The sequence below is a fragment of the Malania oleifera genome, chromosome 2 (genome assembly GCF_029873635.1).
Source record: "Malania oleifera isolate guangnan ecotype guangnan chromosome 2, ASM2987363v1, whole genome shotgun sequence".
Classification (NCBI taxonomy): Eukaryota; Viridiplantae; Streptophyta; class Magnoliopsida; order Santalales; family Ximeniaceae; genus Malania; species Malania oleifera.
In genome coordinates this window covers 44,145,212-44,162,023 of record NC_080418.1, presented here as the reverse complement: position 1 = coordinate 44,162,023, position 16,812 = coordinate 44,145,212, and the positions used below count along the sequence as shown (strand labels likewise).

General features: G+C 45.9%; 1 protein-coding gene across 1 annotated transcript in view; it reads right to left on the bottom strand.

The window, feature by feature from the left end:
- Positions 1-4,564: 4,564 nt before the first annotated feature.
- The window catches only part of LOC131148160 (uncharacterized), a gene marked incomplete at its 3' end in the record, with an annotated part of 45,002 nt that continues 32,754 nt past the window's right edge, over positions 4,565-16,812 (bottom strand). Inside the window, 8 exon segments of the mRNA XM_058097895.1 lie at positions 4,565-4,785; positions 5,042-5,119; positions 5,245-5,830; positions 5,832-5,940; positions 6,637-6,970; positions 7,623-7,966; positions 9,187-9,276; positions 15,023-15,466. Coding sequence (XP_057953878.1) covers positions 4,565-4,785; positions 5,042-5,119; positions 5,245-5,830; positions 5,832-5,940; positions 6,637-6,970; positions 7,623-7,966; positions 9,187-9,276; positions 15,023-15,466 — 2,206 coding nt within the window.

Below are 16,812 nucleotides of genomic sequence, written 5' to 3'. Positions count from 1 at the left end.
TGGGTCCTAGGGCTTCATACTTTCCCCCGCCTATTTATTTTTCTCCCCTTTTCTTTTCTCAGTTGGGCGGTGCTCCTGCACCCAAACTCCTTTGCTCCCTCACCATACTCTTTTTCTTCCTTGTGTGTTTTTTTTTTTACTCTCTTGCTCTCTCCGTCTCTATTGCTTTGTTTTTCTTTCTTATCTCTCTCTTTTCCTTTTATCCTCTCAGCTTCCCTGCTCTGTCCTCCTCTTCCCTCTATCCCTCTCGATTTCTTTTCTTCACTCCAGCCACCATAGCTTTCTAGGATAGCTTCCAGCACCAGCAACGGCATCACTAGTCCACAACAACCGAGACTCTTCTGCACACAAGCACACAAGTAGCAGACCAGATGCTCCTCAGCCTTTGCAATTCCACTACAACTGGGCTACCATCTCAAACCAACCTCTCTCTCTCTCTCTCTACCATATTTTCCTTGTGTTTTTATTTTATTTATTACTTGAAATACTGCTGAATTTGCATTGACACTTGTTAAGACCTTGGATTTGAATATTAGTTAAGATGTTTTCTTTTATTATTGAAGTATTTATTTATTTAGTTTTTTTTTTTTAAATTAAGTTTGCGATAACTTTCTTTAATATTCCGCATTATTTAATTATCCTAGTAGAGTCCGGTTTGGTTCTAAAATAAAAATAAAAAATAAAAAAATAAAAAATAAAAAATACAAAAAGAAAGAAAGGGGTGTTTTTATTTTTAAGAAGTTAGAATGAAAGTTCTTTTCATGACTTAATTCTTTGATGCTTAGTTTGATCAAAATTGTATTTTACTATGGTTCTTTTGAGTGTTTAAGCATTAGATTTTTATTGCGTGTGCATTTAGATTTGGTATGGGTTGAGTTTTGATTTAGTAAAATTTTGATTTTTATTGTGCATTTGTGTGTTTGATTGAGTTTTCGTCGCATGTTTTACTTCCATATTCTAAGTCACCATCATTAATTAGCGCGTGTTTCGATGTTTCCTTGAGTAGATTAGAGTTTCTATTCTTACCCTTTAATTCGAAGCATGTTAGTTTTAGGACTTTAATTTTTGTTTTTAATTAACTCTCCATAATCTTGAAAACCCCCGAATCTGAATTGAGTTCAGTGCATTTTTATTTTCGATTGGAAGAATGTAAAATTTGATATTAAAACACATTCCCTGAGGAGACCATCTAGCCCTTGGGCTTAATATTACACAGCGTAACTCCTATACTTGGGCTAGCTTCCAAGTTGCTCATTTTTCTAGTGATTCAGGTTTTTGGCGTTGTTTCCAGGGAATGTCGATCTTAGTCTCAAATTAGCATTTTTCCTGTTATTTTTATTAGTTTTATGAAAAAGGAAAAAAAAAAAAAAAAGCAGAAAACAAAAATAGAAAAAAATTTAGTTTTGAAAAAATAAATAAACATGGTTGCACCTACACCGCGCACGATAATGAACTTTTTACAGCTTGAATATGCTACTGCATCTTCTCCCACTATTTTTCCTACTAACAAGCTTAATTTCATGATGCAGCATAGGAAGACGTCATTGCTACTCGAGTTCTACAGAACGGAATCTGAGTGCCCCTATCAGCACTTTGCAGAATTTGAATTAACTGGCAATATGTTTTTCCCTCATGCTAGAACTGATGAAGCTATTAGACTACAATTATTTATTTCTACTTTGCAAGATATGACACAGATGTGGTTTCAGTCCTTGAGACCTCATAATTGATCTAATATGGAGTGTGAATTTCTGTATGCATTTTGTCCCTCACAGAACACTCAATTTTTACAGGAACATATTCTTAATTTTGTGCAACAGGATGATGAGACATTTCAGGTTTACTAGGAGCGATTCAAGGATCTGCTAAGTACTTGTCCACATCACAGGTTTGACTCATGGAGGTTAGCTAATTATTTTTATACTGCTTTTACCCTTGATTGCAAGTACTTTGTCTAGACCATGTCTAATGGAGAGCCCATCAGCGAGGATCCAAATTAGGTACTATCATTCTTTGATTACTTAGCTAAAAATATCCCACAATGGAACACATGATACACTCAAGCACCTATAATTGCACACCCTATAAGCACAATCAGTGGTGGAGATATATACGAACCACCAAACTACCCAGATATTCTTCCGCCTCAACACCAGCCACAACAGATCCCTCAGAGCTATATGCCATAAGAACTTTTCAAGGATAGCATAACATAGATGGCGAACATGCTCCAGCAGTTCATGCAAACTCAAGTCAATCATAATAATGAATTGCGAGATATCATTAATGCGATAAGCATGCAATTGGACATCTTAGAAAATGAAGAATCGCTCATGGAACCTCAGCGTAGTCCTCAAGAGTACCAACAACCACACCAACAAATACATGATGTGTCTCTTGAGACAGCAGAGACCGCCACTACTTTGAAAAGTGAGAAAGAAGTTCCCCAACTTGAAACGCTCATCGTAAGTCAACCAGTACTCCTAGCACCAGAAGTTACGGCTGAAATAGATGAATTCAAAGAAAAATCAGAGGAAACAGATCCAGAAGCGGAGCAATCAGTTAATGAGGAGATTGATACCAATACAGAGTACCAACCTGCGGTACCTCACTCTCAGAGCCCAGAAACTGTGGAACCGTCACTCTCGCCTAAATCAGATGTCAAGGAGCCCAATGTAGAGGTGGACCCCTGTAGTGGTAAGATTAGATGTGCACCCGATAAATAGGGTGACCAGTCTAGTGAGAATCTAATTTTCAAGGAACCAGGTATGAAGACTGGTCCACTGTGGCAGCTCAAATTTGGAGACCCATCGGTGCAATTTATAGACCTGCGGACACCAGACAAAATTCCTCCTGAGCCTCCACCAGACAATTGTGAAGTTTTTCTTTTCCTTCTTTTCCTTTTATTTTATCTTATTTTATTTTTAGTTAAATTTTAGGTCCATTTTCTTATAGTTCAGTTTTTATTTTCCACTACTTCACCATTCAGGTACGCCCTACTTTTCCCGTGCACAGTCTTTTCTATTTCCCCTATGCTTTCGGATTGAGGACAATGTTCCACTTTAGTTGGGGGGGTTGAGCATTCGCATGTGACACTATGCACGTACACGTACCGAGTTTTATATTTAAAAAAAATAAAAAAAAAATGAAAAATAAAAAGAGAAAGAAAGAGGAGCATTGAGGAATTACATTGCATTATGTCATGCTTAACACTGACTCATACTCTTTACATACTTGCATATAACTTAAGAATGACACACTTGAGTCAATCATGCGTAGTTTCTCTTTATATGATTTCATGACTCCATGAAGAATTGATTGGTAGTACATTTGCGTTAATCTGGCTATATAATTTCTTGTATTTACACGACATCTCACGAGACTGAATAAACACACTCATGTGATTCAATGCACTTAGGGTTTCCTATGAGTACTGAGAGAACACCCGTGACGACTATGACACCTTGTGAGGTATTGTTGAGCCAATTATCGTTCTTTTGAGTTTTTGACACCAGTTCAGAGTTCATGATACTCAACTTTCCTTTTTTTTTTTTTTGGGATATCCTTTGTACGCTAGTCTATGTTTTGATTTTTTAGCCTAGAGGTGACACCTAGTGGAGAGATAGAAACCTAGGTCTTGTAGCCTACTCAAGATATGAAGGCTGAGTCACCCCTAGAGATAGACTTAGTTCATAGACCATTACTTGAGCTCAATTCCCATGGATTGTTTAAAGATTACAAAAGAAGTGCAAAGATTGTCCTAATTGATCAAGAAACGATAGAAATTAAGGAATGAGCAGAAGAAAGAATAAGCAATACACATACGTATGAAATGAAATACTAATGCTAGCTCCACATACATATCACAAAAATTCAAGGACACGACACATGTTTTCCACGTATGAAGTTGCTTCAACTGATAAATGCCTCAAATGTATTCATGACAAGTTTGTGAATAAGTTAATCTAGGATGGTCTCGGTTGGATGTGGCGAGTAGGTGAGAAGATGCTAGAGTGAAGGACCCGACACCTCACAAATAGGTTAGATCCTTTCTAGAAGGGGGGGGTAGGGGGGGTGGGTGGGGGAGGGGGTGGGTTTGAGGGTGTGGGGTGAGGGGGCGTGGTGTGGGGGTGGGGGGGGGGGGGGGTGGGGTGGAGGGGTGGGGGGGGGTTGGGGGGGGGTGGTGGGGGGGGTAGAGCGGGGGGGGGGGGGGGGGGGGGGGGCGGCGGGGGGGGGGGGGAGGGTGCTTTGTTTGTGGGGCTTGAAGAGGTGGGGGGGGGGGGGGGGGGGTCGCGGAGGGGGGGGGGGGGGTCTGTGGGGGGGGGGTGGCGGCGGGGGGGGTGGGGGTGGGGGTGGTGGGGGGGCGGGTGGGGGGGGGGTGGGGGGGAGGGGGGACGAGTTGGGCTCGGGGGGAGGGGGGTGGGTGGGTGGGGGGGTTTCGACGGGTGGGGGCGGGGGGGTGGCGGAGGGCGGGGGGGTGGTGGCGAGTTGGGGGGGTGGGGCGGGGGGGGGGAGGGAGCGTGGCGGTGGGGGGGGCGGGGGGGTGGGGGGGGCGCGGGGGGGGGGCGGGGTGGGGGGGTGGGGGGCGGGGGGGGGGGGGGGGGGGGGGGGGGGGGGGAGGGGGGGGGGCGGGGGGGGGGGGGGCAGGGGGCGGGTGGGGCGGGGGTGGGGGCGCGGGGTCCGGGGGGGTGGGGAGGGGCTGTTTTGGGGGGGGGGGGGGGGGGGGCGGGGGGGGCGGGGGGGGGGGCGGGGGGGGGGGGGGGGGCGGGGGGGTGGGGGGGGGCGCTGGCGGGGGGCGGGGGGGTGGGGGTGTGGCGGGGGGGTGTGGGGGGGGGGGGGGGTGGGGGGGGGAGGGGGGGGGGGGTGCTGGGGGGGGGGGGTCGTGGGGGGGTGGGGGGCTGGTGGGGGGGCTCGGCGGCGGGTGGGCCGGGGGGGGTGGTAGGGGGGAGGGGGGGGGGGGGGGGGGGGGGTGGGGGGGGGGGGGGGGTTGGGAGGGGGGGGGGTGCGGTGGGGGGGGGGCGGATTGCGGGGGGTGGGCGGCGGGGGGGTGAGGGGGGTGGCGGGGGGGGGGGGGAGGGGGGCGGGTTGGGGGGGGGGGGGGGGGGGGGGGGGGGGGGGGTAGGGGGTCCGGGGAGGGCGCAGGGGGCTTGGGGGGGGGGGGGGGTGGGGCGGGGGCGGGGGGTGGGGGGGGGGGGGTGGCGGGGGGGCGCGGGGGGGGGCGGGGGAGTGGGGGGTTGGGGGGGTGGGGGGGGGGGGGTGGGGGGGGGGGGGGGGGGGGGTTGGGGGGGGGTGGGGGGAGGGGTGGGGGGGGGGGGGGTGGGGTGGGGAGGGGGGTGGGGGGTGGGTGGGGGGGGGGGGTGGGGGGGGGGGGGGGTGGGGGGGGGAGGGGGGGGGGGGGGGGGGGGGGGGGCGGGGGGGGGGGGGGGGGGGGGGGGGGTGGGTGGGGGGGGGGGTGGTGGTGGGGGGTGGGGGGGGGTGTGGGGTGTGGGGGGGGGGGGGGGGGGGGGGGGGGGGGTTGGGGGGGGGGGGGTGGGGGGGGGGGGGGGCGGGGCGGGGGGGGGGGGGGGGGGGGGCGGGGGCGTGGGGGGGCTGGGGGGGGGGGCTGGGGGGGGGGGGGGGGGGGGGCGGGGGGTGGGGGGGGGGGGGTGGGGGGTGTGGGCGGGGGGGGGGGGGGGGGTGGGGGGGGGGGGGTCGGGGGGGGTGGGGGTGGGGGGGGGTGGTGTTGGGGGGGGGGGTGGGGGGGGGGGGGGGGGGGGGGTGGGGGGGGGGGGGGGGGGGGGGGGGGGGGGGGGGGGCGGGGCGGGGGGGGTGGGGGGGGGGGCGGGGGGGGGCGGGGGGGGGGGTGGGGGGGGGGGGTGGGTGGGGGGGGGGGGTGGGGGGGGTGGGGGGTGGGGGGGGGGGGGTGGGGGGGGGGGTGGGGGGGGGTGTGGGGGTGGGGGTTGGGGGGCGGGGGGGGGGGGGGGGGGGTGGGGGGGGGAGGGGGGGGGGGGGGTGGGTGGGGTGGGGGGGGGTGTGGGGGGTGGTGGTTGGGGGTTGGGGGTGGGGGGTGGGGGTGGGGGGGGCGGGGGCGGGGGTTCGGGGGTGGGGGGGGGGGGAGAGGGGGGTGGGGGGCGGGGGGGAGGGGGGAGGGGGGGGGGGGTGGTGTGGGGGGTGGCGGGGGGGGGGGGGGGGGGGGGGTGGGGGGGGGGGGTCGGTGGGGGGGGGGTGAGGGGGGAGGGGGGGGGGCGGGGGGGGGGGGTGTGGTGGCGGGGGGGGGGTGGGGGGGCGGGGAGGAGGGGGGGCGCGGGGGGGGGGGTGGGGTGGGGGGGGTGGGTGTTGGGGGGTGGAGTGATTGGGGGGGGGGTCGGGGGGGGGGGGGTGGGGGGGGGGAGGGGGGGGGTGGGGGTGGGGTGTGGGGGTGGGGGGGTGGGGGGGTGCGGGGGGGGCGGGGTGGGGTGGTGCGGGGGGGGGGGGGCGGGGGGCGGGGGGGGGTGGTGGGGGGCGCGGGGTGGGGGGGGGGGGCGGAGGGGGGGATGAGGGGGGGGGGGGGAGGCGGCGGGGGGGGGGGGGGGCGGGGTCGGGGTGGGGGGGTGGGGGGGTGGTGGGGGGGTGGGGCGGGGGGGGGGGGGGGTGGGCGGGGGGGGGGCGCGGGGGCGGGGGGGGGGGGGGGGGGGGGGGGGGCGGGGTGGGGGGGGCGTGGGGGGGGGGGGGGGGGGGGGGGGGGGGGGGGGGGTGGGGGGGGGGGGGGGGGGTGTGTGGGGGGTTGGGGGGGGGGGGTGTGGGCGTGGCAGGCGGGGAGGCGGGGGGGGGGGTGGGGGGGGGGGGGGGGAGGGGGGAGGGGGGGGGCGGGGGGGGGGGGGGGGGGGGGCGGGGGGGGGGCGGGGTGGGGGGGGGGGGGGGGGGGGGGAGGGGGGGGGGGGGGGGGGGGGGTGGGGGGGGGGGGGGGGGGTGGGGGGCGGGGGGGGGGGGGGGGTGGGGGGTGGGGGCGGGGATGGGTGGGCGGGGCGGGCTCGGGGGGGGTGGGGGGGGGGGGGGCGGGGGGAGGTGGGTGTGGTCTAGGGGTGAGAGTGGGGGGGGGGGGGGGGGGGTGGGGGGGGGGCGGGGGGGGGGTGGGGTGGGGGGGGGGGGTGGGGTGGGGGGGGGGTGGGGGGGTGGGGGGGTGGGGCGGTCGGGGGGGGGGGGTGGGGTGGTGTGGTGGCGGGGGGGGGGGGGGTGGGGGGGGGGGGGGGGGGGGGGGGTGGGGTGTGGGGGGTGGGGGGTTGGTGGTTTGTTTTGTTGGTTGGGGGGGTGGGGGGGGGGTGGTGGGTTGTGGGTGGGGGGGGTGGGGTGTGGGGTGGTGGGGGTGGGGGGGGGGGGGGGAGGGGAGCGGGGGGAGGGGGGGGGGGGGGTGGGGTGGGGGTGGGGTGGGGGGTGGGGGGGCGGGGGTGGGGGGGGGGGGGGGGGGGGGGTGGGGGGCCGGGGGGTGGGGGGGGTGGTGGTGGGTGGGTGGCGGGGGGGGGGGGGTGGGGTGGGTGTGGGGGGGGGCGGGGGGCGGGGGGTGGGGGGGGGGGGGTGGGGGGGGGGGGGGGGGGGCGGGGGGGGGGGGGTGGGTGGGGTGTGGGGGGGGTGGGGGGGGGGGTGGAGGGGGGCGGGGGGGGGGGTGGGTGGGGGGGGGGGTGGGGGGGGTGGGGGGGGGGGGGGGGGGGGGGGGGGGGGGGGGGGGGGGGGGGGGGGGGGGTGGGTGGGGGGGGGGGGGGGGGGGGGGGGGGGGGGTGGGGGGGGGGGGGTGGGGGGGGGGGGGGGGGGGGGGGGGGGGGGGGGGGGGGGGGGGGGGGGGGGGGGGGGGGGGGGGGGGGGGGGGGGGGGGGGGGGGGGGGTGGGGGGGGGGGGGGGGGGGGGGTGGGGGGGGGTGGGGGGGGGGGGGGGGGGGGGGGGGGTGGGGGGTGGGGGGGGGGGGTGGGGGGGGGGGGGTGGTGGGTTGGGGGTTGGGGGTAGTCCACTCCATATACTTAGCGTTTGTTCCTTTCAGTATGTGGGATGTTTGATCGCGACACTCCTCCTCACATATGACGAGTGAACCCATTTTCTTTGAGTGTTTTTTAGGATATACCAGTTAGGCCGAGTCAAAGCGACCGTTCTGTAGGTATCCCCTGGTATCCTAAGTGTACTGAGTCACACACATCACACACACCTCAAGAGTTTTCCTATTTATACTTGAACTTATATGACTGTATTAACTTTGAATTGTGTTGTTGATTAACTTCATGTGAGTATATTGCTCTTAAATGACATATAAATGATGGAACTTGCATGAGTGACGTGCTTCGGAGTTGTGTGTATTGAATATGAATAAGTTTGTGTGAAATTCAGTTATAGTCCTGTATGTCAAACGTTGTGGTTACGTTGCATGTGCATTAATTCCATGTTCACTGGAGTTCGTCATTGTGGACGCTACCCTAAAATTCATTCACGTCATTTGCTAGAGACTAGAAAAACGTTAGTTGGGGGGTAAGATTACGCGTCAAAACTATGTAATTGGCCACTTTAATCCGGTCTCTACGGCTTATATTTTTAATTAAATGTCCAATTATATCCAATATTTTAATAAATTTCCAAATTTATCATTTTTGAGTTTTATTGCATAATTTATGAATTTTTGGTAATTTTTTTGTTGCAGAGAAATTCCCAAGAATCAAAACCGGCACCTATTCGTAATTCATACCTAACTTTTCCATCCAAGCTTTGATTGAGACAATTCAAATTTTTGGAGAAAGAAAACGGATTATTTACAACTTTGTGTTTTGAGTTTTGGGTGAAATAGACTCCAGAAGGATAAAACTTGGCTGTGAACGCGGAGAACAAAAATGAAGGAAAAAAAAAAGAGAAAAAATAAAATTAGTTTCCTTTGATGTGACTCGGCCATGCATGGCTGGGTTGGGTCCTCTAAATGGGTCAAGGATCCGAGTCCTATAGCTTCATACTTTCTCCCTCCAATTTATTTTTCTCCCCTTTTCTCTTCTTAGTTGGGCGATGCTCCTGCACCCAAACTCCCTTGCTCCCTTACCATACTCTTTTTCTCCCTTGTGTGTTTTATTTTTTTTTCTCTCTTGCTCTCTCCCTCTCTGTTGCTTTGTTTTTCTTTCTTATCTCTCTCTTTTCCTTTTATCCTCTCAGCTTCTCTGCTCTGTCTCCCTCTTCCCTCTATCCCTCTCGATTTCTTTTCCTCACTTTAGCCACCATTGCTGTCCAGGACAGCTTGCAGCACTAGCAGTGGCATCACTAGTCCACTGCAGCCGAGACTCTTTTGCAGACCAGCACCTGAGCAACAGACCAGCTGCTCCTCAGCCTTTGCAATTCCACTTCAACCGGGCCACCATCTCATACCAACCTTTCTCTCTCTCTCTCTCTCTCTCTCTCTCTCTCTCTCTCTCTCTCTCTCTCTCTACCATCATTTCCTTTTGTTTTTACTTTATTTATTACTTACTTGAAATACTACTGAATTTGCTTTGACACTTGTTAAGACCTTGGATTTGAATATTAGTTAAGATGTTTTCTTTTATTATAGAAGTATTTATTTATTTAGTGTTTTTTTTAGTTAAGTTTGTGATAACTTTCTTTAATATTCCGCATTATTTAATTAGCCTAGTAGAGTTCGGTTTGGTTCTAAAATTAAAAAAAAAAGAAAAAAAATATAAAATACAAAAAGAAAGAAAGGGGTGTTTTTTATTTTTAAGAAGTTAGAATGAATGTTCTTTTCATGACTTAATTCTTTGATGCTCGGTTTGATCAAAATTGTATTTTACTGTGGTTCTTTTGAGTGTTTAAGCATTAGATTTTTATTACATGTGCGTTTAGATTGGGTATGGGTTGAGTTTTGATTTAGTACAATTTTGATTTTTATTGTGCATTTGTGTGTTTGATTGGGTTTCCATTGCATATTTTACTTCCATATTCTAAGTCACCATCATTAATTAGTGTGTGTTCTGATGTTTCCTTTAGTAGATTAGAGTTTCCATTCTTACTCTTTAATTCGAAGCATGTTAGTTTTAGGACTTTAATTTGTGTTTTTAATTAAGCCTCCACAATCTTGAAAACCCCCGAATCTGAACTAAGTTCAGTGCATTTTTATTTTCGATTGGAATAATGTAAAATTTGAGATTAAAATGCATTCCCTGAGGAGACGATCTAGCCCTTGAGTTTAATATTACACGACGGAACTCCTATACTTGGGATAGCTTCCGAGCTGCTCATTTTTCGAGTGAGTCAGATTGCTTTGATGAAGGGAGTCATGAGATTTAGGAAGAAGGGTAAACTAAGCCCTAGGTACATCAGACCATTTGAGATACCATAGAGGGTTGGTGTGGTTGTTTATAGGATAGCGTTACCCCCAGCACTGTCTAGGATCCATGACGTGTTTCACGTGTCTATGTTGAGAAAGTACGTCCTAGATCCTTCACATGTGATTAACTATGACTCTTTGGAGATTAGAGACACCTTATTATATGATGAGGTGCCAGTTCAGATTCTAGACCAGAAAAAGCAGGAACTACGTACCAAGAAAATTCCATTGGTAAAGGTACTCTGGCGTAATCATACAGTTGAGGAAGCTTCATGAGAATTAGAAGAGGAAATACGTCAGAAGTACTCACACTTATTTAGCAAAGCCCGATATTAGTAGGACAATTACGATGGTTCAGGTAAATATTTGGTTGTTTTGGTTGTTGACGTGGTCAGTGTAGATTGTATAGTAATTTGTTTAGTTAGAATTTGTCTATTATTTTTTTAAGTTAGTTGTTTTTGGAGAGATTATATTTTGAATATTTGTAATCTCTCAAAGGTTGTATACTCCTCCACCATAAGTGAGGGTTATTAAAAAAATTTGGGACGGGGCCGCCATGTGGGTGGCCGCTGGCTCTTCCTAGAGTCGGATAAACATTTCAGTGATTCTTAGAGGAGATTGTGATAAATGTAAGTTAGCAAATTTCGTGGACAAAATCTCTATAAGGAGAGGAGAATGTAATGACCGCTAAAATTATATGCATGGAAGTGTTAAAAAAAAATAATTAATTTAAATTAAATAATTAATTAATTCATTAAATAATAAGAATTATTAATTTAATAATATAATGTGCTAATATACAACATAATATAATATTATAATAATATTATATATATATATATATATATAACCTCCTGGAGGATTCCAAATTGAAATCCAGAGACCACCCCACGGAAGGCTCTCTCCCTCTCTCTCCTCAAATTCTCTCTCTCTCTCTCTCTCTCTCTCTCTTAAATTTCTCTTCGTCTCTAAGCCAAATCAAAAAATGAACATCATATCTAGGTCCTAGCCCCGCTCCTCAATACTTTAACCAGAGTAGATTCGTCATTTGGATGTCGTAGGCACCGCTCCAGGGCTCAGGTACTAAGAATAGATTATGTCAAGTTTATTTTAAAAATATTCCTCATTAAATTTGAGTACGTGAATTTAATTAGATCTATGTTAAATAAAATATGTCCGATTTAAATTGAATATGTGAAATTAAAAATATCTATGTTTAGATTTTATTATAAAAATATGCCTGAGTTAAATTAACTCCAGGGATTTGAATATATCAGATTTTTGGGGGATATTTTGCAATTAAATTAAATTGCAGGGATTTGATTATATTAGATTATTGGGAATAATTTTGAATTAAATTAAACAGCAGGGATTAGAGTAAATCTAGTTTTCTTGGAATATAATGAAATTAAATTAAATAGGTGAAATTAATCATACCCTTATTTTCAGTAAAATATATTTTTCTCCGACAGTTAGTATATTATGATTTATCAAACAAATCATGTGGCATGAGAATAATTGTTACTGTATGATTAAACATCGTCGTGTTTATATATATTAATGAAATGATAGTTCGGACGGCTTTACGTCAAGTTTAGATGACTTATGCCGAGTTATGAAATGGAAGTTTTATACAGAGATATAAAATGACATATTTTATATAGAATTGTGAGCATGTCTGGTTTTATACAGACTTATGAAAATTATATCATGTTACAGTTTTATTATATTAATTGTATTATATGGTAGCATATTCAAAGCACAGTACTGCAGCTAGTATTACATGCTGTGCAACCACACTATCAAGAAAGTGTAGGCAGATAGTAGTTGATGGCTTTTGAAGTGATAAATGGTAGGAGCAGGTTACCCACTAGGTCTGGACCAAGTTGGGTGGGCAATCGTACTATAGTCATAATGGTTTTCACTTAGCTTGGGCAATCGTATTCAGTGATTGAATTTGTGCCTCAATGATATAATCAATGTTAAGATCTAATTTTCAACAACTTACAATATTTTCTTTCAAAGAAGATTTTATCAAATACTTGCTTAATTTCAGCACATACACTTTGTTCAGAAAATAAGTTTACAAAATGTTAATCCTTGATGATTTACTTTCAGACTCAAAGTTGTAAGCTTTTATGGATGTTCAAAACAATGCTTTAATCATACAACTGATATATATTTGATCTCAAATAGAATATATCCAGCTAGCTCAAAATATTCAACAAGGTTCTTCTTTTCAACAAGTTTTTAAATAGTCGACACAATCTCAAGTATTTATGAAGATTCGATATTCAACACTATTCAATAATCAATAAGATGATAATGACAATAGATTCAAGCATTCAAATTATATCTTGCAGAAAGTAAAGAGAGTACGGAAGAAAAAGCTGAACACTGTTGTCTTTACAAGGTTCAGCCGCAGTCTACGTCCTTGCCCCAAGCAACCTGCTGTGAGGATTTCCTTTACCAACTTCATTACCAAGTGAAGTTACAACCTCTCTCTCTAAAGGTGAAGTTCGCCTATTTAGCAAGAATCCCCTCTCACTAGGCAATGATTCAATACCCAAACCTTCAAACAATACAACAAACAACAAAGAATTTCTTGTACAATGAAAAGCTCCTTAAATAAGCAGATTAGTACATGTTATTTAAAAATAATACTTCAAATAAACAATATGAAGATTGAAGCTTGAAAGTATATCACAAGAACTGAATCAAATGTGTGAAATTTGAAAGATTTGATCATTTTTCTTAGAGAACTTGGCAAGCTAGAACACAATAGCTTTTCAGAAGAGTATAACCAAAAGAAATTTCAGAGTTTTTTGCGTGTCGTTCATGTACTCTTTTTTTTTTTTTAAATGTGTGAGAATTGTCGCGACGTCCCGGGAGCGCGTGTGCCCCGGGCGGCGGAATTAAAAAAAAAAAATCAATTTTATTTTTAAGGAAAAACATGGTGTAGGAGTCGCCACTAACCTTTAGTGCGGTTAGAACACATGATTACTACCCCGTTAGGGGTAGAATCGGTCTACATTACCAGAATTGGGGTCGGGAGTTCGGTTACGCGAGGGGAAGGTACGAGCACCCCCTACGCGCCCGTTCTTAAGAACGGCACCTAATTAATTTAAAATTATCCCTAAGTTAATCTAATAAATCTTTACATTACTCCTTTTTATGAATTTATAAATACATAGGAAAATAAATAAATATATACATATATTCCCTCAGAGCTTAGGGTACGTGATGCCCAAAGGCTAATACCCCTTGCAATTAAATCATAGGGATTTAAAAATCAAGAAAATATTTTATCAAAATATATACCATAGTACGTATAAGATTGAATAAAGAAAATACTAAAAATAGTGATAATATTATTAATAATGATAAGAATGATAACGTTAATAAATAATACTAATACTAATAACAATACTAATATTAATAGTAGTAATAGATATGATAATAATAATAATAATGATAATAAATGACAATAATGGTAACAATAATAATATTAACAGTAACAATACTAAACATCATTAACTAACAATATACATATTTTAATAATATGATATTTATCCTAATATTAACACGCGGTCAAAGATATGCACAAGACATATATATGCTAACAATTAATTAAGGAAAACAATTTGAATTTAAAATATGTAAACTACTAAAACGGGCAAGAAAATAATTGAATTTATGGAAACAAGTTAATTCTAAAATTAATAATTACCTATTTAATTATGGCAACCAAAATTAACACGCAACCTTAACTATACAAAAATTAAATACAAAGAGAGTACAATAATGACCAAAAAAAAAAACCCTAAGTACATAATTTATGTGGAAGCAATTTCAACCCTAAAAGTACATCAAGATACAATAAATCAAAATACGAGAATACAATATTAAGAATATATAGTAGTAAGGCAGCAATTTTAAATGTACCCTAATATACAATAAGAAGAATAGGTAAAAATAACGTAAATATGCACCTAAACATATGAGGTGATCACAATAATAAGATGTAAACTATACAATTAAATGATAATATAAATATGCCGATAAATGATTAAGGCAATGATAATAATACCTATGCATGCAAATTAAATATACAATTAAAATATGCAATCAATAATAACATAAATATAAATATATAAGGTCATAATAATAATAATCACATAAATATGCAAAAATATATATAAAATAAATATGCAACATAATAATAATAATAATATGCAAAATAAATACACAATGATAATATGACAACAATATTAAAGTATACAATAATAATAACAAGAAAAATATATCACGGATATTAAATATCAAAACAAACAATGTAACAGACAACAATAATATTAATATTTTATATATGTAATAAACGCAGCAAAAAAGCACACTTCAAGTTTTTTTAAATGAATTTCTACAATGAATTTTCTACACCTATATTTAACATTTAGAAATAAATAAATAAACAAATAAGCCTGAATAAGTATCATAAACTAAATATTTAATATTTACCATCAAGAGCTTAACCCTGCACAACTAAAAAAAAAAAATCTGTTAATCATTTAATCTCTACACATACAAAATAAAGGAGTAAACTTTAAATATTAAAACTGAAGCAAACCAAACCAATCTATATAAAAAAACAATATGCAACCCAGTAAACACAAAAGAAGTAAAACATGGATGAGTATAGGCAAGTGGGTGTGTGCGGAGACTTACAGAGAGGGTGGCTCAGCCGGGACTTGAGATGGTGATGGCCGGAGATCTGGAGCAGAGAGGACTGGGTGGTTCGGGTTACTGTGCAGCAGAGGAAGCTGGCGATGGCGGGTGATCCGGCGTGACTGCTGGCGGATGCTGGTGCAGACAGCTGCTGCGAGAGCGACGGCACGTGGCGTAGGCGACGGCGACGGCGACGATGTATTGGGCTGTCTGGGTTGGAGCTGCCTGAGACAGCCTCGATTGGAGCTGTCGCTAGTGGCCTTCGGGCCTGGTGTGACCAGAGGAGCAGCAGGGGTGGTTTGCTGGTGTGGAGGAGGCCAAGAGGCCTGCTGGAAGGGCTGAGGAGGGAGGCTCAACCGGAGAAGGAGAACAGAGGATGGAGGCGGGGAAGATCTGGAGCGGGATCTTCGGGCGGTTGCCGGAGTTTTCCGAACTGGGTGGAGGCTGGCGCAGGCCAGAGGAGAGTGACGATGAAGCCGGGAGTGGTGGTTCTACTTTCGGATGGAGGTTGTTCAGAGGGGATGGCTGGAACAGTGGATTTTTTTTGTGGAGAAGAAGAAGAAGAAGATGGGGATTTTTTTTGTCTGCGCCCGCTGTGCCCCCCTCCTCTTATAAAAATAATCTTGAAGAAACCCTAAAAATATTTCTTTTTTTGGTTTATGGTATTTTTCTTTTCTTTGGTAATAATATATACCACTATCATGTAAGTAAGGAAATAATAATAATAATAATAATAATAATAATAATAATAATAATAATAAGGTAAAAATAATAATAATAATAAAATAATAATAATAATAATAATGATAAAGATAAATAAATAAATAAAATAATAATAATAATAGTAATAATAAAGGTAAAAATACTGATAATAATAATAATTAACAATAATGTCAATAATAATGAAAATAATTAATAATAATAATAATAATAAGCAATATAAATAAAAATAAAAGTAATAATAATAATACTAATGAAAAATAATAATAATAAATAAGATAATAGTAATAATAGTAATAAAAATACTAATGATAATAAAAATAATAAAAACAATAATGAAAATAATAATAGTAATAATAATAAAGTACTAATAATAATACAGAAAATAACAATAATACAGAAAATAATAATAATAATAATAATAATAATAATAATAACAAGATAAATAAATAATAGTAATAATAATAATGATAATAAAGATACTAAAAATAATAATAACAACAACAATAATAATAATAATAATAATAACCGAAATAAATAATAATAATAATAATAATAATAGTAATAACAAAGATAAATAAATAAAATAATAATAATAATAATAGTAATAATAAAGGTAAACATACTAATAATAATAATAATTAAAAATAATGTCAATAATAATGAAAATAATAATAAATAATAATAATAATAAATAATATAAATAGAAATAAAAACAAAAGTAATAATAATAATAAATAAGATAATAGTAATAATAGTAATAAAAAAACTAATGATAATAAAAAATAATAAAAATAATTAATGAAAAAAAATAATAATAATAAAGTACTATTAATAATACTAATAATAATAATAATACAGAAAATAATAATAATAATAATAATAATAATAATAAAAATAACAAGATTAGTGAAGATTAATAATAATAATAATAATAAGAATAAATAATAATAATACTAATAATAATAATAATAATAGTAATACATATATTGGGCCTGGGTAAAAATGGGGTGTCTACAAGAATAATACATTTAAATAGTGCACTATGGTTTCAAAAACTTTCCTTTGAA